The following is a 23,479-nucleotide window of genomic DNA, read 5'->3' as shown; positions in this document are numbered from 1 at the left end:
CCACCAAGTTCCCTACTTAATCTGCCCATGCCCACTCCGTGAAGTAGGGCTGGTAATGCCAATCTTTGTGTCAGAGTTTTAGGAAAGGGCAGAGGCCAGGCGCTAAATATGGCAGGTTCCCAGACTTCCTGACCAAAGTTCTTCCCTAGATGACCTAGCCCTGGTATCCAGCAGAGCACAACCCTTGGTACCTGCAGAGCCTGGCAGGACAGCACGCAGACCTGATGGCCGCAGGCCCTAGCTCCACCGCGCGGAGGGCCTGGAGTGGGCCGAGACGTGGTCTAAGAAGTTCTGTTGGGTCGCGGACTGGGCTCAGGAGCGGCGGGCGGCGAGCAGGCCGCGAGGCCAGGTGCCAGGCGTCGGGGAACCGCGGGAGCACCCGACGCCCCGCCTTCCACCCGCGCTCGCGGGCTCGGGTTACCTGCGGCCGGTGGGCGGGGCCGCCTTCCCGTCTGCGCCGGCCCCTAGCCTCCAGGCCGGCAGAGCCGGGAAGTGGGAAAGGGAGCGGGGGAGGCGGAGACTGCCGAGGCTCCAGCCCGGCCGGGCTCCGAGGCGAGGGGCTGCATGGAGCGGCCGGCTTGGCTGTGCGGGCTGTGGGCACTGCTGCTCTGCGCCGGCGCTGCTGGGGACGCCGGGCTCACAGGTGAGGGAGACCCCCGAGGAACGCGCCGGCGGGGGTCTAAGCCAAGAGGCCCACGAGGGTTCCGGGGGGGGGGGGCCGGGGCGGGGGTGGCGGCGCAGCTGCCCTTTGGGGGCTACCCTGGCGACACAGCCCTGGTTCGGCGAGCGCAGGTTTCCGCGCTAGGGACCGGGACACTCGCCTTCGGTTTGAGGAGGTTGGGAGAGCCAGGAGCGGCGGGGTTTTCCTGGAAACCGGGCGCGGTAGCGGAGCGGGCAGACGGTGCGTTGTTGCCCTACTTCCCTTGCGCAGTCGGGAAGAGCCGACGAGGCTGGCGGCCCAGGACAGGACAGGACCGAACCATTTCCGTGGCGTCCAAGGGCCCGGGGGTCCGCGTCAGGAGAGTCGCCTGTGAGCCCCAGGACGGGGTGAGGAACCAGCAGGGAAGGCCATGAAAGTCCGAGTGGCCGTCTTCTGGCTCAGTTATCTGAGGCGGGGGGATACGAGAAGTGAAGGGTAGTGATAGCCAGTCCCTGTGAAAAAAGGACCTGAGAGGAGCCACAACCTCCCTTGGCCTCCAGGGAATTCGATATTAAACCCGGAGTTGCATTCTAGCAGATCCTTGTTGTTCCCTCTCTCCCCTCTCTCTTTAACAAACTTTGTAATTTGAGATAATTTTAGATTCATGAAAAAGTTGCAAAATTCGTTGTACTAGTTCCAGTGTACCCCACACTTGGTGCAGTAACTTTTAATTAAACAACCTGGTCCAGTGGCTGTGGAAAATTGTGTGTTAATGACTTTGTCAGGCCCAACAACTGGCACACATAAACTTGGAGACTTTTTTTTTGCTTGACAAGGGTAGCCTTGAATTGCATAGGTTTCGTTGCACACAGATGTACTATTTGCCTCTTGCATTTTTACTAACGTGCTGTGTTGTGAAAATCAAGTTGAAGTGTTGGGTAGGGAACCTTTGTGCTCTCTGTTAATTTAACCAACGACGTGTATGTGGTCTGCTTCTTACCAGGCATGGCCTGGAGGCTAGGGGTGTAGTTGTGAAACAGTAGATGGAGTGCCTGCCATGTGGAACTGAACATGCCATTGGGGAGGAGTGGGATGGGGTAGGGTATAAAATATATACTATGTTACATAGTGCTAAGTATTTTTTTTTCTTTAATTTTAAATTAATGGCTAGCAGATTAGACATGACTAAGAATGCGGTGACATGTGCCAACCGCCATACTAAGTATTAGGGAGAACATACAAGTTTTTATAACATTATTGATTGATTTGAAGGGCGTAGGGGGAGTCACCCAAGCACTTGGGCCATGAATTGCTGCTTCCCAGGGTTTGTTTGAGCAAGTAGCTGAGCGGGACTCAGTCTCACTTGAAGCACTCTAATATGGGAAGTGGGCTTCCCAAGCAGCACCTTAACTGCCACCCCTGGGAGGGAGTTTGTGAAGAGTTGGCATGAAAACACCTCACTGAAAAGGAGCTGTGTGCGGGTAAAGCTAAGGGAGGCCTGAAGCTTCCTGGTGGATGAGGTGTCTGAGTTGCACAGTACCGACTCGGGCTTGGTAGGTTGTTGGAGAGCCTTCCCAGTGCACAGCATAGGCAATGTCTCCAACTTACCCCTCGTTCAGTCGGAAACCTCTGAGTTTCAGAATCCTTTGGCTATGCTGCCTTCCAGAAGCAGGCAAGGGACTAATCTAAGGTCACCCATCTCATTAGTCTCCTGATTTTCACAGTACTCCTGCAGCACCCTCCTTCCTACGGACTCCTACCCCCACACAACTCAAAGAACATCTTGGCCTTCTCAGCAACAGTGGAAACCTCCGCTTAGTTTTGTCACAACTCTTTGTAGTCTAGTTAGAATACAGAATACAGAAACCGTTTTAAACTGATTAGGAATATCGGTAGAATTGCATTGAGTTATGATGAGGGAAAAAAAAAACCAATTAAATGTCTCTAGTCAGGAGTCGGGTTTTAGTGATCCTGGCAGTGACGGGCTGCGGGATTATGGGCTAACGCTTTGCCTTCTGCATTGCATGTGTTTTCTCTCACCTGCAAAGTGAGACTGAACTCAGTTCTAAGCACTCCTCCAGTTCTGATCTGTTGAATGGTTCTAAAAATGATTACATTTATCAGTTTACTTTACTCTGTTTAGATCAATAGTCCATATTGTGACATGTCTTAATAAGAGCAACTAGAATTTATTATAGGGTTTGCACACTGTGCGTGGCAGATTTCTAAGTGCTTTGTTTATACAAGTTTATTGAATCTTTACAAACACGCTAACCCGTAGGTGCTGTTGGGAGTCCTGCTTTGTTCTGTGAGGCAGCTGAGGCACAGTCAGGCCAAGCTCCACGCTCACAGTTGCGTAGCTGGTGAGCCCTTCACCCTTTCTACTCGATACTCAGTGCCTGTTCCGGTACAAGTGAGGAGAGTCCTTGGCTGGCAGCAAAGCCCAATGCCTCCCAGGGCAGCAGGGCAGGACTGGGTACAGACCCTATAAAAGGATGATGGTGCTTCCAAAAGTGCATGAAAATGGAATCAAAAAGGGAGAGGAGGACTTTTTTGTTTGTTTTGTTTTGTTTTGGTGCAAAGTTTGCTGAAATCCATAGGCATTTTTTTCATGAACTTTTGAAGATGCTCTTTAAATGCCAACCATTTGTTAACAAGCAAATGATCATATATTGGAGATTAACTTTATAATAGCCAGGCTGTAGTTCAGCTATCCAGTGATGATGGCATTCAAAATAGAGGAAATTTTGAGTGTTAGTAGTTTCAGGAAAGGGGTAAGTGAAACTTGAACTTAGTCCTTTGGGCTGAAGGAAATTTGAGCAGGTGGAGAAGTGGACCTCTCCCTGGCCACTGCATGAGGGATGGCAAGAACAGAGACCTGAAAAGGTGGCTGAGAGTGCTCCTTTGTGGTCAGCAAGAAGCCAGGCTTGGCAGGAAGGTGCACTGGCAAAGTCAGTCCAGGCAGAAGAGCTTTATTTGCCCTAGAAGGCCTGGAGCAGAGCAGAGCAGGAGGGAAGTGGCGTTGGAACAGAAGCAAGCGGGAAAACTTGAGTGAGAAGGGGAGCCTCGAGTGGGAAGCAGCGCAGGAATCTATGGTGTTCCTGGTCTGTACTAGCAAGATGGATTGTGAAGTCATGTCCAGGACCATGGCTTACTGATGTGTTTCTGCTGGGTTCTTGCTGGCACAGGGCAGGACAGGGCGAGTAAGTGCATTTGGGTTGATTAAGAAAGATGTGGCAAGAGAAAGCAGACGAGTTGACTGAGTGGATGTGAGGAAAGAAGATGGATGACTCATGTGTGACTCTTGTGATTTCCTTCACTTTTCCCGAAATGTGCATGACTCTGCGAGTTCCTGGGATCGGATAAGAGAAAACAAAAGCTATAAGCTAAGAAAAAAGTTTTGAAAGTAAAGAGAATTGACAAACTCGTAATGCAAATAGTGTTGTGCAAGATGATCACACAGACTCATATGGTTTGAAGATGAGCTGAGTTCTTTCCTCCTCCCTGCTAGCCTTTCTAGAGTCATTGGTCAGCCCCCCAAGAAATGGGTGAAATGAGGTGTTTAAGGAAAGCTTGTCAGGTGAAAGGGATACTTGTTCTCTCTCAAAGGCTGTGGGTACCAATTAATTTCAGGGAAACCCAAAGCAACTATTTAGTGGTGTTTTATATGTTAAAAAAGAAAGCAGAACTGGAGCCGGCTCAGTGACTGAACAGGCAAATCCTCCACCTGCAAGCACAGGCATCCCATATGAATCCTGGTTTGTATCCCTGCTGTTACCCTACTGATCCAGCTGCCTATTTATGTCCTAGGAAAGCAGTGGAAGATGGCCCAAGGCCTTGGGACCCTGTACCCACATAAGAGACCTGGAAGAAGTTCCTGGCTCCTGGCTTTGGATAACCATTTAGGGAGTAAACCAGAGGGTGAACAAGATCTTTGTCTTTGTCTTTCCTTCTCTGCATAAATCTGCCTTTCAAATAAAAAGAAATCTTTAGAAAAAGAAAAAAGAAAGCAGAGCTAACACATAGCGCTTGCTCTGTGCAGGTGCTGTTGTAAAATTTTGCTGTTACTAACTCATGTAATGGATATAACAACTTTTTGTAGTAGCTTACTACTATCATTCTGATGTTACAGATTAAAAAAAAAAAAGAATAGAGGTTAAATAACTTGCCTGCTAGTAAGTAGCAGACCTAGGATATGAATTGGAGTAGTCTGGCTCCAAAATTTATATTCCTAATCTACTACATTATTCGGAAATTACTTGTAAAGAGCTATTAGTGACATTGATAAGAAGCTGGTGCTGTGACATAATGACTTAAAAAAAAAAAACCATAACCCTAAAACATAGCCCTTTAAAAAATGTCTAGAAACCTGCATTGTGGTGTAACAGGTTAAGCTGCCATCTGCCATGCTGGCATCCCGTATGGGCGGTGGTTCCAGTCCTGGTTGCTAAACTTCCAATTCAGCTCCCTGCTAAAATACCTGGGAAAGCAGCAGAGAATGAGCCAGCTGGAACTACATGGGAGTTCCAGAAGATGCTCTGGTCTCCTAGCTTTGGCTTGGACCACGCTGGCTATTGTGGCTGTTGTGGCCATTTGGGGAGTTAACCAGTTGATTGTAAGCTCTCTCTTTCTTTCTCTCTCTGTAACTGCCTTTCAATTAAATACAGTAATGTAAAAAAAAAAAAAAAAAAAAAAAGCCTTCTTTTTGCATGAATAATCAGTTTCCCTAGCACTCACTTACTGAGATTGCCTTTTCCCTGTTGAGTGGTCTTAGCACCTTTGTCCAAAATCATTTTATCATATATGTAGTGATTCACTTCTGGGCTTTTTACTCTATCCCATTGTTCTAGATATTTCTTTTCATGCCCTGTGCCATCTGTTTTGATTATGATAGCATTGCAGTAATGTTTGAAATTACTGGGAGTCCTTCAGATTTATTTTTTTTCAAGATTGTGCTGGCCATTCAGAGTCCCTTGGTGATTACATGTGAATTTTAGGATGAATGTGCCTATTTATGCAAAAGCATATCATTGGGATTTTGATGGAGATGTGTCATTTCACCTTGGGTTGTGTTCACATCATTATTTAAGTATTCTAAAACATGGACATATGGTGCTTTCCCACTTATTTAACGTCTAATTTCTTGGACAAATATTTCGTAGTTTCATTATAAAAAACTTTCTTCTCCTCTTCTACTTGGTTAATTTCTAACTGTTCATTTTCCTCAGATACTATTGTAATCAGAATTGCCTTATAATTTCTTTTTCAGACTCTTCATTGTTAGTATAGAAATGATGAGTATTTTTTGTATGCTGAGTTTGTATCCTGCCACATTGCTAAATTAACTCTATTTTTGTGTGTGTGGAACCCAGGATGACAACATAAAATCATATCATCTGTGAATGAAGACAATTTTGCGTCTTCCTTTCCCAGTTGACTGTTTTTGTTTGTTTTTCTTGCTTAATTGACCTGGCTAGAACTCCTGGTATTATGTCAAATGGAAGTGGCAAAAATAGGCCTCCTTGTGTGGTTCCTGTTCCTGCTCCAGTTCCTGGTGCTGACTGTGATGTTTGCTGTGGAGGTGTTTCATATAGAGATGTTATTATTTTAAAGTAGTTTCCTCATAGTGCTAATGTGTTGAGAGTTGTTAGCATGAAAGGGTGTTGAGTTTTCTGAAATGCTTTTCATGCATCGGTTAAGATGATCATGTGTTTTTCTCCTCCTTTGGTTAATGTGGTGTATTATAAGTGATTGATTTTTGTTTGTTGAACCTTCCTAGTATTACAGGAACAAATCCTAATGTATAGTCCTTTTGATATGCTCCTAAATTTACATTGCTGGCATTTTTGTTGAGGATTTATGCGACCATCGATATTCATGAAAAACATAGGTCTACAGGGTTTTTTAAAAATATTTATTTAGTTAGTTGAAATGCAGAGTGAGAACAACAGTGAAAGCAAGAGAGATCTTCATCCACTGGTTTACTCCCCAAATGGTCACATCAGACAGGACTGGGCCAGTTAAAGCCTGGAGCCTGGAACTCTGTCCTGGTCTCCCACGTGGGTGGCAGGGGCCCAAGCACTTGGCCATCCTCTATTGCTTTCCCAGGTGTGATAACAGGGATCTGAATAGGAAATGGAGTAGCTGGAACTTGAACACAATGCCCATATGAAATGCCAGCACCATAGGCTGTGGTTTAGCTTCTTATGCTGTGGCACTGACCCCCATGAACTTTTCAACCATAGCATTTTAAAAATTTGTTTATAGGTTTTTATCCATGTATTACCATTTCCATTTTTATTGGCAGCGAATAATTCTATATCTTTATGGAGTATGGTGTACATTATATATTGATTGCTTGAGCTATTTAGGATAGGCATTTCCATTTTCTTTAAATTTTCCATGTTCCAGTTCTTCATGCACTTTTAAGATGATGTTTGGTAGCCTTTGTCTAGTATCTTAATCATAAGATCTTTTTCAGAGATCATTTTTCTTGATTGACATTTTTCCTTTGGTTTTGTTTTCATATATATATATACACACACACACATATATATGTATATATACATACACATGAATATGTATATAATATATATATATATTTTAAATGCCAAGTTTTTTTGTTGTTGAAAACTCGGCATCTGAATCTAATGTGTGCTAACCCGAAAAAATCAAGTTCTCCCCATTTTCTAGCATTTCTGGGTATATCTCATTACTGTTTTTGTTTATTTTTATTGCTGTGGGCTGTCTGTGTTGAACAGCTTGTGGTAAGACCAGTGGCATGCGTGGTTACTTTCTAATTGTTCCTATACATACAGTTGATTTTGAAGGCCCTAATCTTTATTGTCTAGCTCTCAAAAGAGGAAAAGAAAGAAAATGAAGAGTAGGGAAGAGCGCCAGTTCTTTAAGTCCCCTGAAAATCACTTCAGCTTGGGGAGGTGCTTGTAACACTGGTGCTGATACTGCAAGGACCACTAGCCATTTTACTGCGGCAACAGTGGCCAGTCAGATTACAGATCACTAATACTTGGAGGACAAAGTTCTTTCTGCTCACCCTGGCTCTTACAGGCGTTTCCAAAGACCACGTGCAAGAGTTCTTGTAGTGGAATTGAGACTGTTGGATGGATGACTACTACTGTACTAAGAGCTGAAATTGAGAGGCCAGCACTGTGGTATGGCCGGTAAAGCTGCCATCTGTGGTGGCAGCATCCCATATGGGTGCTGATTCCAGTCCCTGCTCCAGTTCTGGTCCCGTTCTCTGCTAATGCTTGAGCTCTTGGACTCATCTAGGAGACCCGAAGGAAGCTCCTGGCTCCTGACTTTGAACTGTAACTGACTTTGTTACAGCCGTTTGGGGAGTGAACCAGCAGATGGAAGATCTGCCTGTCTTTCTCTTTCTGTAACTTTGCCTTTCAAATAAAAAATAACGTTTTTAAAAAGCTGAAATTGATTGAAGTTAATCACAATTTGCAGTTTAAACCTGCCTCTAGAAATTGACAAGTGTCTGATTGGACTCCAGAGTTCCAAAGTTAGTTACATCACATAGATTTTGCCAATTAATTGTTGTCTAGGAGGAAAAACAGATTCCTAGTGCTTCCTACTCTGCCATCTTCCAAAAAATGTGTGTTTTCAAAGTTGTAGGTATTTAAAATTTTTCTGGTGAAATTTTCTGGTGAAATGGTCATTTCTATATTCAACTTCTTTTTATAGCTATTGTCTGTATTCCCACTAAACTAAAGTCTTTTTGGTTTTTACTTGTTAATCTTATTTGGTAAAACATTAAGCCTTTTTACTGTGATATAAATTTAATATCTCACAAACTAAGGAAAGAGAGGGAAGAAGGGAATTTCAATATATTCTTAGAGTTGTAGCTATGAACTATATTGAATCTGTTAAAAACTAAAAATCTAACAAATCTTTTGAAAGAAAAAAAGATGTATGGAGAAAACCACTTGGAAAAAAAAAGGATTGTAAATACTTCCAAGTAGCATGGAATGCAAACCAGTGCAAATACTTGGCTAAATAATATTTCAAATCAGATGAGCAAAATGAATTCCATTTGAGAGATTGGATTATTGTTCTATTGCAAAATTAAGTTAAAGAGTAGTAGGTTAGAAGAGACAGTCACAGTGGCACAGGAGTTAAATTGCTGCCTGGGATTCTCGTGTTCCATATCAAAATTTCTGATTTTGAGTCCCAACTTTACTTCTGATGGAACTTCCTGCTAAATGGCACACTGTGAGTGACAGCAGTGGTTAGAGCCCTATCTCCCACATGGGAGATATGGGTGGAATTCCAGGCTCCTGGCTTTGTCCTAGCTCAGTCCTGACTATTATAGTCATTTGGAAAGTGAACCAGTGAATGGAAGATATCCCTCCCCCTTCTTAAAATAAGTAAATAAAATTTAAAAACTGGTTTCAGTAGGTCTTGAATTAACTTGAAAATTGGGATACGGTTGATGTTAGCCATAAAGAAGTGATGTTTTATTGTTAAGACATTTAGTTTTGTATGGGAATGCAATAAATCAGAAAGTACCAATCCATATTTCCTAAATTTTTGTTACATTTCTAGAAACTGCAAAATAAGGCCAGTAGTCTTAAAATTGGTTATAGTCTTGTAGGAATGAAGACGTTGGAAGCTCTGCCTAAGAAATTGTCTTCCAGCATAGTATTGACATATAAGAAAGGCTAAAATGAAATAGCTATGTACTCTTGTCATTGCTTAAATTTCCAGAGATGATACTGTGCCTAAGCTATTTGTGCTACTTGGTAATAGCCAGATTTTAAAAATTTTCATTGTAGGAGAGGGATGGGAAGGGATAGACAATGAGCAGGTGAACATCAGCAAGCTTCCATATGGTGACTCAAATTTCTGAGCCAGGTTGAAGCCAGGAGCCTGGGTCTCAACTCAGGTCACCCATGTGGATGTCAGGGACCCAAGTACTTGAGCTATAATCTGCTGCTTCCCAACGTGTACATTAGCAGGAAAATTAACTGGAAGCAAAGGAGCCCGGACTTGAACCAGGCACTCTGATACGGGATGCTGGTGTTCCAAATGGCAACTTAAGTGCTTCTTCACCACACATCCATCTCATTAGCTGGATTTTCGATGCACTAAGAATATCTTTACATCCGCCTGGCCTTGTCTTGCTCTAGGATGCCCCTTCCTACAGTTGGGACTTTGGAAAAGATTCCATAGTACAGTTGGTATATGTGGTGCAGAAGCGAGCACTCAAAAGTACAGTTGGAAGAATGGGAATGAATATTGGAAAATTTAGGGCCTTTTTAAGCTGCTAGCCACATAGCTGTTATCAATAATATTGACTGTTGGGGAAATTCCAAATATTCAGTGCCTAATATGTTGATGCTTGGGAAAAAACCAGAATTTTTGGCTTAGAGAGGAAGCTAAAGATATCATTGTTGTTGATCGTGTAAGCGACCCCAGTGTACTCTAATGTTTGGCTTAGAATATAAAATTTAACTATTTTATAAATTTCTGTAATTATAATCTTTGAAAATGATTCTGTTTTCCACTGTAGAACATGTGGGAGATTATTTGAAAATTTTGTAATATACTTTATTTTGGAATAATTTTTATTTACAGAAAAAGTTGGAAAGACAGAATTCCTATACAATCCCTTGCCCAGTTTTGTGGGGATGATTTGATGATCCTGGTCTTAAAAATTCTCAGGAAAGCTTGAAATGATGTTTCTGGATTTATCTTCTTTCCCTTCCGTCTTCAAATTAGTGGAAAGCTCCAATTTTTAGGATCAGACCTCAGGGGAAAAACAAAGGCTGCTAAATCTCTTTCTCAGTACTTCTTTGGAAAAGCTATAAAAACAGTTACCAGTTCATATTAACAAGTATAAATCAAGATTAATTTGTTTCTTTTAAGATTAATTTACAGGCCTGGTGTAATGGCCTAGCAGCTAAAGTCCTCGGCTTGAATGCGCCAGGATCCCCTATGGGCACTGGTTCTAATCCCGGCAGTTCCACTTCCCATCCAGCTCCCTGCTAGTGGCCTGGGAAAGCAGTGGAGGATGGCCCAAGGCCTTGGGACCTTGCACCCATATGGGAGACCTGGAGGAGTTTCCTGGCTACTGGCTTCGGGTTGGCGCAGCACCTGCCATTGCAGTCACTTGGGCAGTGAGTCAATGGATAGAAGATCTTCCTCTCCATCTCTCCTCCTCTCTGTATACTGACTTTGCAATAAAAATAAATACATCTTTTTTTTAAAAAGATTAATTTACTTTTATTGGAAATACAAAATTGAAGAGAGGAGAAACAGAAAGATCTTCCACCTTCTGGTTTACTCCCCAAGTAGCCAGAGCTGCCGGAGCTGAGCTGATCTGAAGCCAGGTGCCAGGAGCTTCTTCAAGGTCTCCCACATAGGTGCTGGGTCCCAAAGGCTTTGGGCTGCCCTCCACTGCTTTCCCAGACCACAAGCAGGGAGCTGGAGGGGAAGTGGAACTGCTGGGATTAGAACCGGCGCCCGTATGAGTGAAGATTTAGCCACTGAGTCATTGTGCCAGTCCCCAAGATTAATTTCTTTTTTTTTTTAATTTTTAAATTTTTATTGGAAAAACAGATTTACAGAGAGAAGGAAAGATAGAGAGGAGGATCTTCTGTCCAATGATTCACTCCTCAAGTGGCCGGAGCTGCACCAATCTGAAGCCAGGAGCCCAGAGTCTCCTCCATTTCTCCCACACAGATGTAGGGTTCCAAAGCTTTGGGCTGTGCTTGCCTGCTTTCCCAGGCTACAAGCAGGGAGCTGGATGGAAGCAGGACTGCTGGGATTAGAACCAGCACCCATATGGAATCCCAGCTCATGCAAGACGAGGGCTTTAGCCACTAAGCTACCGTGCAAGCCCCCCAAATCAATTTCTTAAACACGGAACTGCTGAGATTGAAATATCTTTATGCGTGAGAAAGAAGTGGGGCCCAAGTGTGGGAAGTGCAGATTTCTTGGAGGTACTAGCCTTTAGGAACGTGCTCATCTCTGTGTCCACAGTAGAGCAAGTACAGACATCCTTGTGATTGAGTCCTACATCTGTGAATTAAATCAACTACAGATAGGGGATATCTGAAAAAAGAATTCTGTCCTGAACACATACAAACTTTTCCTTGTCATGGTTTTTGCAATTGTTGTTTTAGATTTTATAAATAATGCAGAGATGATTTAGATTATTTGGGATGATGTGTGTGTTAAATGAGAATACTATAGAATTGTATCTAAGGGATTTAAGCACCTGCTGAAATGCAGGGAGGGGAGTATAGTTCAGAATGTAACCTTGGCACTGGTCTTTCGTTTACTAGTCATGTGATATGTGGCAAGTGACCTCAGTCATCTCATCTTTAACATGGTGCTTATAGTAGTTCATATGCCAAAGGTCATCTTGAGGATTAAACAGATCCGTATATGTAGATATTTAGAGTAGCACTTGACTCAGTGAATGTAAGATGTTGTTTACTCAGCTGTTATTGTGCTTGGTCTCTAGTATTTCTGAGAATGGATTGAATAAAGTGTTACACTGGAATTGATGTTTATTTCTGTGCTTGATTTGAACAGAAACTCAGCCACCTGTGACAAATTTGAGTGTCTCTGTTGAAAATCTGTGCACAATAATATGGACATGGAATCCTCCTGAGGGAGCCAGCCCAAATTGTAGTCTACGATATTTTAGTCATTTTGGTGACAAACAGGATAAGGTAAGGTTTGTGACATTTATTACATTAATGTGGTAATATGAACACCATGAACCAAGAGGAAGCCAAGTTCTAATCTTACTGCCAAGTGGGGCTTTTATTTTGGGTTGTTTGTGTCCAGATTTCCATTGGGAAATATGTTAAGAAGTAACTGTTGACCAGATTGGACATTTAAAAACATCTGCTAGTTGCCTGATAACTAAAAGCAATGAGATTGTTTATATAAGGACATATGAGACGTTTTTTATCTACTAGGACTTTACTAAATAGTTATGTCATTGTTAAAATTTGTTCCCTGTGTTCCTGCCTGTTGCTGTACTTCCCTGTGTCTGTATAATACTTAACATTTCATGGACTTTCACGTATAGTATCTTCTTAATCACATGTACAAATATGTAAGAACCATGTAGTGTACAAGTATATGAGTATATGGGTGTCAGCAACAAATGGGTTTGAGGACAGAGTTCTCTGAAACCTGAGGATACATGAGGGAAGCTTTCTCCCTTTCCAGATGTACGTGACCAGTTAGGGGTGCATTTTTATTATTAACACAGTTGGATTAATTCTGGTTGTGTTCATCTTATTCAGCTATTTTATATCTTCATATTTGTTTCAAAGAAACAGTGTCTCGACTTGAATTGTCTGGGATTTTGAGGAGGCAGAATGAGAAGTTATTAGCAGCAGTACTTTGGAATGATGAATTGTGAAGTCATTCTGTTCAGGCAGCTTCAGTGGCAGGATTCGGTTCTAGTTGATACACTACTCTGCTGTTTCAGTGACCTGGGATAAATGACTTAGCCATAGTGTTCTTTGTAAAAAGGATGATACTGCTCACTTTTCTGGCTTGCTGGGACACAGATCACAATGTTTAATAGTGAGGTTGGAACAGGCTCTTTTGCTGGAGGGAAATCAGTTTCTCTGTCCTTTATTCTCCCCTTCCAAGCTAAGGTTTTCATCGTGGCTTAGGTGTTGATTGGTACAGAATCCAGTCAAGTCAGAAGTATTTGCTGGCACCAGCATTGTGGGTAAAGCTGCCATGGGTGCCTGTTTGAATCCCAGATGTTCCACTTCTAATGTAGCTACTTGTTAATGTGCCTGAGAAAACCAGGGAAGATGGCCTATGTCCTTGGGCCGTTTGCCAGTCATGTGGGAGACCTGGAAGAAGCTCCTGGCCCCTAGGTGGGCCGGGCCAATCTGACCATTTGGGGAGTGAATCAGCAGATGCAAGATCTGTCTCTTCTCTGTGTGTTAACTCTGACTTTCAAATAAATAAGTAAATCTTTAAAAAAGAAGAATTTTATTTTAAAATAGCTCCTTTAAATGAGGAACACTAGCTAGAACTTCTAGAACTTCTAGCACTCCCCCCTAACATATATATTGTTGTCTTTCTCTTGTTCCTAAGGACATGCTTTAGACACTTGGGCGGGGGGGCTCTATGCTAAGGATTTGTGGTAGTTCAAACGGGAAAAAATTGTTAGGTGTTTGCGAATCTAAAGCCCATAGTCACCAAGCAGCTGAGAAATCCCGAGAAGTATTCTTTCAGATCTCTTTTCAGTAGCCTGTCAAGCATAAATCAGGTACTCATACTGATATGTTCTAGCTCAGAAATGGAGCTGCATTCTCAGTATATTTACAGAAATCTACACTTGAAAAAAAACTTTAGTAGGCCGTGCAGGTAGAATTAGGTTTGAAATTTTGTCTATTTCAAGTTGTGTGGCCTTGAGCAGACCATTTCATTTCATTTCAAGCTGTACGACCTTGAGCAGAGACTCTCGAAGTCTGATTTCTTGTTTGTAAAATTTGGATGGAATGACAAGCAATAATAGTACCTGTTCATATGGCTGATGTGTATAGTTAAGGAGATAAGGTTTATAATAAACTTGATACAGGTTAGTGCAAAGGACTAGGATACTTCAAAAAGTTTATGGAAAATGGAATTAAAACCTAAGTTTATTTTGATGCAAAATGCATTTTGAAGACCATACCTCATTTTTCATAATATGCATCTTCCCATAAAGTTTTTGGAAGCTTTTATAATTGTAGTTTCTTTTTTTTTTTTTTTTTAAGATTTGCTTTACTTTTATTGGAATGTTGAATCTACAGAGGGGAGAGACGAAGAGAAAGATCTTCCATCTGCTGGTTCACTCCCCAAGTGGCTGTAACAGCCAGAGCTGAACCGATCTGATGCCAGGAGCTTCTTTTGGATTTCCCATGTGGGTGCAGGGTCCCAAGGCAATGGGACATCTTCCGCTGTTTTCCCAGATCACAAGCAGGGAGCTTGATAGGGAGTAGAGCAGACAGATCGTGAACCAGAACCCATATGAGATCCTGGCGATTGCAAGGAAAAGATTTAGTCACTAGGATATTGCACTGGACCCGTTAGTTTCTATTTTGTTAGGTTGAACTACATGAGATTGCTACTTTTATAGGATAAAACCTGAGTGTTATCAGTAGTCTATGATTGATCCTAACATCAACTTGTTTCCTCCATTTTTTTCCCTGCAGAGACCACATGATGACTATAAAGGATGATCTCTGCCTAAGGCATTCTCAGTTGTCTCAAGCACTTGTCAGTGCAGTTGTGATCAAATGCCTGTGTTCCTTTCGGTTCATGATGAAAGATTTCCTGTCTGGCCTTTTTAAAATTTGCAATTCTCAGGTCCTGAGACTGGACATGAATAACAAGAGTAACTTTGTTGCTTTTTTTTGTCCTTGGATGTAACGCTAACATCATCAGACAAATGAGATATATGTGTGTGTGTGTGTGTGTGTGTGCCTAAAGCATTTTGAAGCAATGATCTTTTATGAATGAGATAAACTATGGAGGTTATTTTCAATCTTCAGATTGGAGGCTCATCAAGATGAGAGAAAGAGATTTATAGGCAAGTTTTTAAATAAAGATTAGATTAGTTAAGTGGTTACCCTCCATCATTGCTTTTTTAGTTTTCAAATTTGGCAAGTAGAAGCCAGACCTGGCTTTAGATGTTAGTTATCTTTCATCACCAAGAGATAGGAAAATCCCAGTAGGCTAATTAATCAAAAGATCGTTTTTCTGTCCAGATATCTAGTGAGGCTGAAGCTGATGATTATCCTTTAGAGAATGGACTTCTGGAATTGGGCAAGGTATGATGCAGCCAAGTAAGCCTTGGTACTGATGGGGAAGAGACTCTGGCCATGATATTTGATCATTCTTCAAAGGAGACCTCCTATCCTGACAGGTGGAGTGCAACACCCTCCAACAGCTAACAGTGGAATGTCTCAAAAAAGCCAAAAGTCATGTGGGAACCCTCAAACAGATCTTAAGTTCAGCTAGGAGGGATTGGGTTCCTTCTGAAGCATGCTTGACTTGGCAAGCATCAATAGTCAAGGTTTCCTTATTCATGCCAATGTAATAGTGTTTGGCTTGACATTTAAAAGAGATTTTTAAAAAGTATAGATTGTATCTTTTAAACAAAAAGGTTGTGACCAGAAGTATTTCGGGTTTTTTGAGAATTTCAGCTTGTAGAATGTTTGTGTAGACTCTACACTTTGAAATCCCTAATATCAAAATCCAATTTTGAACCATTTATAATTTCATATTAGAATCCTTAAGCTGTGTTATTTCTTTAAAAGATCTTTTAACTCTGCAGACTCTTTTGTTATTTATATGTCTAGAACACAAGGTCCTCACATTTTAAATTAAAAATCAACTGTAATAAAGCAATTTTTGAATTAAAGTATTTGTTTTCACATACATTACACGCAGACTGAAGGAAGGGGTCTGGGGAAGTGAGATCTTTGTGGTAATTTAGTCACCCAAAAAGCCACAGGAGCCTCAAGTGGGCCAGGTTTAAGTCAGGATGCAAGAATTACATCTGGGTCTCCCACCTGGGTCACAAGTACTGGAACCATCATCTTTTGCCTCCCAGGATAAGTTGCAGGAAACTGAATTGAAAGGGAATTAGTCAGGGCCCTCGTCAAAACTCTGCTATGAGTTACGAGCATTTCAAGCAGTGATTTAATTTGCTGTGCCATATTACCACCCTATAATGAAATTTTTTGTGTAATAAAGTTCCTTGACTCTAACTGCAACAGTATCTAATATAGGAAAACAATTGAGATTCATTTTTGATGATTGTAATTTATGGCATTTGACCATCCATTTTTTTTCTCCATTGCCTTCAAAGTATAACTCCCAAACAAGAATTGTCAAGGATCCTTGTGTCATGATGGTTCATTCAAGGGTATACAGGGTTTGAATTTAGTGAAACTGTAAGGTTGGCAAAATTCTCATCCAAGCCTTCCTTCCACCATTGCCACCATTACATTATCCAGGCAGGGAATGGGGACTGGTCTTCAGCTTCATAAATTCAGAAACCTCATTTCCTCAGCACATATTCATCTCTCAAAGACCAGTACCATATTTTTCTGTGGTTAGTATAATGGTGAAGTGAAGTGTTCTAAAAGAGCTTCTGTCATCATAATTGATGTGTCCCATCCCCTGTAGGCAGAGGCTGTAATGAAAAGCCAACTGATAAGCAGGTTTCTTGGGAAGGAATTAGGAATTAGCTGTGAAAATGTACTTGACTAAAAATGGGTGGATGTCCCACTTAGGGTAAGCATAGCTTTGCCAATGGGACAGAAATATTTAGTGTCTGCATAACTGAATCACCCTCTCTTTTCTCCCTACCAGGAGTTTTGCTCACAGATATGTTTTTTTAAAGGTACATTTATTTATCTGAAAGGGAGAGTGAGTGAGAGAGGATGAGAAAGATGTTCCATTCTCTGGTTCACTCTCCAAATGGCCACAACAACCAGGGCTGGACCAGCTAAAATCAGGAGCAGGGACTCCAGAGATCTAAGAACTTGGGCCATTCTCAGTTGCTTTCTCAGGTGTGTTAGCATGGAGTTGGATTAGAAGTGGAGCAGCCAGGATTGAAACCAATGCTCACATGGGATGCTGATATTGCACGTGGTGGCTGAACTTGCTGTGCCACAGTGCTTATGTGCTCACAGCTATTTCTCTTTCTCTTCTTACAGCGATGACCAAGACTGCTTTCAGAGTAGTAGCCTTACTGAGCCTAAGAACTGTTCTATGTAAAGTGGTTTCCCCACATTCTTATTATTCATGTTTGTTTTGCTAGCTACTTCTCAGAGTGTCACATATCCTAGTTGTGGGAGTCCCTCATATTTGACAGCAGGCATGTGAAATGGCATAACAGTTCCTTTGGGTGGCAGGAAAAGCTGTGACAGATTTTGTCCTGGTTATAAAAAGGACACACTATCTCAAATGAGTCAGAAACTATTGCAAAACAGGAAACTCTGATTAAAAGCAGCTCTGTTCTCAATTATTCCAACACTGTCACCTTGGGAAATGTTAATTTCCTAGAGAAACCTTTAATCTCATTATTCTAAATTGTAATAGCCATATTTGTGATTTATGTCTGGCTTTCTGTGATTTCACAAAGGTTATGTACTTTTTGGAATAAGAGTGCATGTACTCTGTATGTAACAACAAGTGAAATTTATATGTTTATGAGATTGTTGTGGGGTGATGAGAGTAATCTCAATTCTTATCTCATGCTAAAGAATTTCTGTGTGAACAGGAACAGTGAGCAAAGCAACGTTTATTGAAAGTGAGAAACTTCCTGCTATAGCAGCAGGAGGGAGACTCCAAAGGGAGACTTTGTCAGAGAAGCTTGCCAGTACTTGCTCTGGTATACACAAAGAGGTTCTTTGTGGCTACTTTCTGAGAGATGAGTACAGATTTAACCAATCAGAAGGAAGGATAACAATGAGAGACCTGGATACATGAGCCAATAGGGTGCTGATATTGGAGTATCTTATTTTGTACAGAAGTGTGCTGTGTTAACAATCAGGTCAGGTGGTTTTCTTTGCTATGATTTTGCTGTTTTTGCTTCCTATCTGTGGGTCCTTGGAATCCCTATCAAATAGTCCTAACAGACTAGAAAGGTGTTTAATGGAAAGCCTTTCTTCAGATCCTGTGCCCCCTCCTTTTCTTCATCTCCTCAGAGGTAACCGTGTGTAGCAAATTCTTAAAACATCCATCTATCCTTCCTTTCTTTCTTCCTTCCTTTCTTCCTTTCTTTCTTTCTTTCTTTCTTTCTTTCTTTCTTTCTTTCTTTCTTTCTTTCTTTCTTTCTTTCTTTCTTTCTTTCTTTCTTTCTTTCTTTTATGGGACACTGCATCTGGTTGCAATTCAGTTTTAATAACCATTTTGTGTCTCCTTTAAAATTTCTTCCACACAGTTTAAATGTTAGTGGTAGAATTATTCAATGATTATTCTACATTTGAAATGTGGGCAGTTGCATTATCTATACTAGGATTTCTCACGACTCACTGGTCATTTGGTAGAGATTGTATTTTATTTAAAAATTTTATACTGACATAAAACTTGTACATATTTAAAGGGTGTTATGTAATGTTTCAATGTTTGAAGAAGTGTGTAATACTCAGGATAAATGGGATCTTCTCAAAATACTTATCATTTCTTTATGATGAAAAACTGTAAAAATTTTCAACCTTAAAAAAAACATATAGTACATTATTGCTATCTGTAGTCACCCTACTGTAAAACAGATTGCTAGAAATAATTTTTTAAAGATTTATTTTTATTTGAAAAAGTAAGAGAGAGGGTGAGAGACAAGGGGGGGGAGGGGGAGGGGGAAGAGCTCTTCTATCTGTTCACTCCCCAAATGGTTACCATGGCCAGGACTGATCCAAGTTGGCTCAGCTGTGGCCATTGTGGCCACTTAGGGAGTGAACCAGCAAGTGAAAGATCTTTCTGTCTCTCCTTCTTTCTCTATGTCTGCCTTTCCAATAAAAATAAATATTTAAAAATTTTTATTATCATGTAACACATTTATGTACTACTGGACAGTATTTAATACAGATACACGGCATAAACCAGTCAAACCAAGAAATTAATATTTACATTTTCTTTCTGTTTGGAGCCTCTTGCCTAGTTCTTTATACAGTGTATAGTACATTATTGTTAACTATGGTTGCCCCATGGTACTGTTATTTTGTCTTTTTGAGAATATTTATTCAAAGTGAAGAGAGGTGATATCTCATTGTGGTTGTCATTTGCGTTTTCCCAGTGATTAGGGGGTGTTAAGCATTTTTACATGTGCCTGTTGCTCATTTGTATGCCTTCCTTTGAGAAATATCCATTTAGATCAGTTGCTCATTTTTAAACTGCATTTTTTTGTGAGTTATAATTTTTTTCAATTAAGTTAAATTTCTTATATATTCTGTTAATCCCTGTCAGATGCATAGCTTGCAGACAATTTCTTGAATTTCATCAGCTTGTTTCTTCATATTGGTTTTGCTGTAGAGAGTTTGATGAAATCTCATTGATCTGTTTTTGCTGATGTTTCTTGGGCTTTTGAGGTCTGATCCACTCTCCTCAAAATGTGTGTATATTCTGATGTCCTGAGGCATTGTATGTCATTTTCTAGTTTCATAGTTTTCAGTCTTTCATTTAGGACATTAATTATTTTCAGTTGATTTTTGCATTTGGTGAGAGAGGGGGTCTAAATTTCATTCTTCTGCATGTGGATATATAATTTTGCTGCAGGATGATCCTTTACTGTTGGAGCAGGGAAGGCCATCTTGTGCATGGCAGGCTGTTTAACAGCATCTGCAGATGCTAGTAGCCTCCTGCTCTCAAATTACAACAAACCAAAAATGTCCAGTAGCATTGCCCAGTGCCTCTGAGGGGTGCAGGGGGAGCAGAATCACTCCTGGTTGAGAATCAGTGATCGGTATCATTTGAGAGCTTAATTGTTTTGTACACATTTGACCATGTGAATGTTTTATTATTTTAAAAATGTTTGTGTGTGTTGGGTATAGCAATACCTTTTTTATTTATTTCCAAATCTTAGAAAATTGCTCCAGAAACTCGTCGTTCAAAAGAAGTGCCCTTAAATGAGAAAGTCTGTCTGCAAGTTGGGTCCCAGTGTAGCACCAGTGAAAGTGAGAAGCCTAGCATCTTGGTGGAAAAGTGTATCTTGCCCCCTGAAGGTAACATCTGCACACACTATTTCTTTCGATTCAGGGCATAAATCCACATGCTCCATATGCTTAATACATTCATTGTCTATTAATTCATTCAATTCTTAAACATTTGCCGAGTCTAGTAAGTGCCAGGCACTGTAGTGGGTATTGGCAAAGCAGTAGTTAATGTGTAGATGTTGCTGCCATCTATGAGCTCACAGGCAACTTGAGTAGCAAGGTCTAATAGTTATATAACACTTAATGATTTGAAAAATAATACACACACACACACCCCGTAAATCAAGCCTTATAAGCTTATCTTGCGAAGTGTGTAAGGTATATATTAACACTAATCCATTTTGTAAAGAATAAAGGAACGGAATGGTTTGCTCTAGGCTTTCAGATTCCAGGTCCAGGGATTTTTTTAAAAAGACAAAATACTATTTTATTCATTAATATATGGAGATTAGTTTAATATATCACATGTATTTGAGATAAAATTATTAAAGGAGAGAAATAAGCATGCAGCCAAGCTCCAATGCAAAACAATTCCTAGGGAAATCTGTCAGGCAGTGAAGTTGATGATTGATATGGTATTCTTATATCACCAATGTCCTTCTGACTCATGTTGTATACAAAGAGTAGCATAAACTGAAAACAGGGCTACCAAAAGCCAACTGTTCAAGTTTAAATCCCAGATCTGCCAGCTACTAGTTGTGTGACCTTGTACAGTTTATTTAGTCCCGCCATGCCTCAGTTTCTTCATCTATAAAATAAGAACCATTTTACCTGCTTTGCACAATTAAGAGGATTACATAATATGTATGAGCTGCTTAAAACCAGGCCTGGTGAAAAAGAGTAAATACTGTTTGTCTATTGTCTTCTAGTATGACGTTGTCCCTTGTTTGGGAAAGGCCAAGGCCTCATCCCCAACCTCCAGTGACGTCATTGGGCCTGTGCGCTCTGGACCATTCTGTCTACCAGCCTTGCAGTGATCAAAAATATGTGCTGCTTATGTGGTTCTATAAATCAGGGCTACCAGGAGGCTAGGAACATGGTTTAAAACAGTTTACCTGACCTGTTTTCATGTTTTTAGTTGAGTACTCTAGGAATACCCTCTAACTATACTATAATGACTATTCTGGGAAAACAGCCTAAGCTGATGTGAAGTGGTTGGTGATAGCTCAGTGTATTATCCCTTCAAGGCTCAGAAGGAATAATAGATTTATACTTTAACTAAATACATCTTAATTTAGAGACATAGTACCTCAATTAAAATGACTTTATAATTAGGGATTTTTTACACATTTATTTTATTTGAAAGTCAAAGTTATAGAGAGACAAAGGAAAAGACAGATTTTCCAGCTGGTGGTTTACTCCCCAAATGGCTGAAATGGCCAGAGCTGGGCCAGTTCATAACTGGGAACCAGGAGCTTCTTCTAGGTATTGCATGTTGGTACAGAGGCCCAAGGATTTGAGCCATCCTCCACTGCCTTCCCAGCCATTAATAGGAAGCTGGATTAGAAGTAGAGTAGCCAGAACTAAAACCAGCACCTATATAGGATGCTGGCACTGCAAGTGGAAGTTTTTAGCATGCTAACCACAGCACAAGTCCCAAAGATCGAGATTTTAAGTAAGAAAGATTTTAGACCTCCCAATAGCACATAATAGGCAACTAGAAAGAATTAAATTAGACTGGCTTTTTCCTCAGACTTGTTTGAGGATAAATGTTTGTTTACCTTTTAAAACTAGATAGGTCAGTGTTCATCAAATGATGGTAAGGAAAATTGTACCTTAATGAAGTTTTTTTAAGACCAGGAGATAAAGGGATTGTTTGTGTTCCCACACACATTTACAAGTTCCTCGGCCATTGCCTATTATGGAAATACTATTTTACTTCTAACCTAACCCTCTAGTTAGGGGTACAAAGGTGAAGAGACCCTCAGATGTAGCCAAGATACTTCTTTGGATCAGTCAGTGGGACAAAAGTTAGGAGCGAATGAGCTTCGGGCTTTCTCTGTTCTGAGTGACTTCTGGGTGAAATGGGGAGTGTGAGTAATTAGGAATTACCTTTAGTGAAACATCCTCCTCTTAATTCCCCATGCCGTTGGCCTGTTTGCTGGTTTCTAGCGTTGTATAGCAAGAAGGCTTCTAAACTCTCAGCTTGGCTTTTCCAGGTGATCCTGAATCGGCCGTGACTGAGCTGCAGTGTGTTTGGCACAACCTGAGCTACATGAAATGTTCTTGGCTCCCTGGAAGGAATACTAGTCCTGATACTAACTATACTCTCTACTATTGGTGAGTATACATTGTGGAGTTACTGGAGGACTCATTATGACTGTGTTGGGAGCAAGTGAAAGACAAAGCTAAACATCCTGTTTTCTTCTAATGCAAAAAAAAAAAAAAGATTTATTTCAAGGAAAACTACACCTGCTTCATGTGTTTCCTTTTTTGAAAAGCCTTCTTTTGTTTTTAACTATAGACCCACAGAATGGTGCCAGAATGTACAAGGAGATTCCCTGTACCCATCACCTAGTTTCCTCCCATGGAAATATCTGCTACTTGACTATAGTGCAATATCAAAATCAGAAAACTAGCATTGGAAGGATTCACCAGCCCCATTCTTATTTAATCAGTTTGACACAGACTTGTGTGTGCATGCAGTTATGTGCAGTTTAGCACATATGAAGAGGTAGAATGGGATTCTTCCTGTTACTCTGCTATAGGCACAATCACATGCCTTGTGCACCCACTCTACTTGAGAACTCTTCCTTCTAACCTCTGGGGATCGCTAAGCATCTCTTAGTGTCATCATTTCAAAAATGTTTTGGAATGAAATTCTGAAGTATATATCCATTTAAGACTGCTCAGTATAATACCCTTGAGATCCACACACATTGTTGTGTGCATCAAGAGTTCATTTCTTTGTTTTTCTTTTTTTTTTTTTCTGCTGAGTAGCAGTCCACGATGTGGAAACATCAGTTTGTTTAACCATAAAGCATCTGAGTTGTTCACAGTTTTTTGCTATTGTAATAAAGTTGCCATAGATATTCATGTACAGTTTTTTATATAGACCTAACTTTTCATTTCTCCACAATCAGTGCCAAAGAGTGCAGTTGCTCACTCATGTGGTGAT

The 23,479-nt window shown here is 40.9% G+C and overlaps 1 protein-coding gene across 1 annotated transcript in view; it reads left to right on the top strand.

Annotated features, from left to right (window-relative positions):
* The first annotated feature begins 510 nt into the window (after nucleotides 1-510).
* The window catches only part of IL13RA1 (interleukin 13 receptor subunit alpha 1), a 63,668-nt gene continuing 40,699 nt past the window's right edge, over nucleotides 511-23,479 (top strand). Inside the window, exons 1-4 of the mRNA XM_041000030.1 lie at nucleotides 511-643; nucleotides 12,209-12,348; nucleotides 20,232-20,370; nucleotides 22,521-22,641. Coding sequence (XP_040855964.1) covers nucleotides 565-643; nucleotides 12,209-12,348; nucleotides 20,232-20,370; nucleotides 22,521-22,641 — 479 coding nt within the window. The 5' untranslated portion in view covers nucleotides 511-564. The remainder of the gene's footprint in view (nucleotides 644-12,208; nucleotides 12,349-20,231; nucleotides 20,371-22,520; nucleotides 22,642-23,479) is intronic.

Source organism: Ochotona curzoniae, unplaced genomic scaffold, assembly GCF_017591425.1.
Source record: "Ochotona curzoniae isolate NIBS_2020 unplaced genomic scaffold, NIBS_Ocur_1.0 scaffold_1852, whole genome shotgun sequence".
NCBI lineage: Eukaryota > Metazoa > Chordata > Mammalia > Lagomorpha > Ochotonidae > Ochotona > Ochotona curzoniae.
This window is presented reverse-complemented; position numbering and strand designations above follow the sequence as displayed.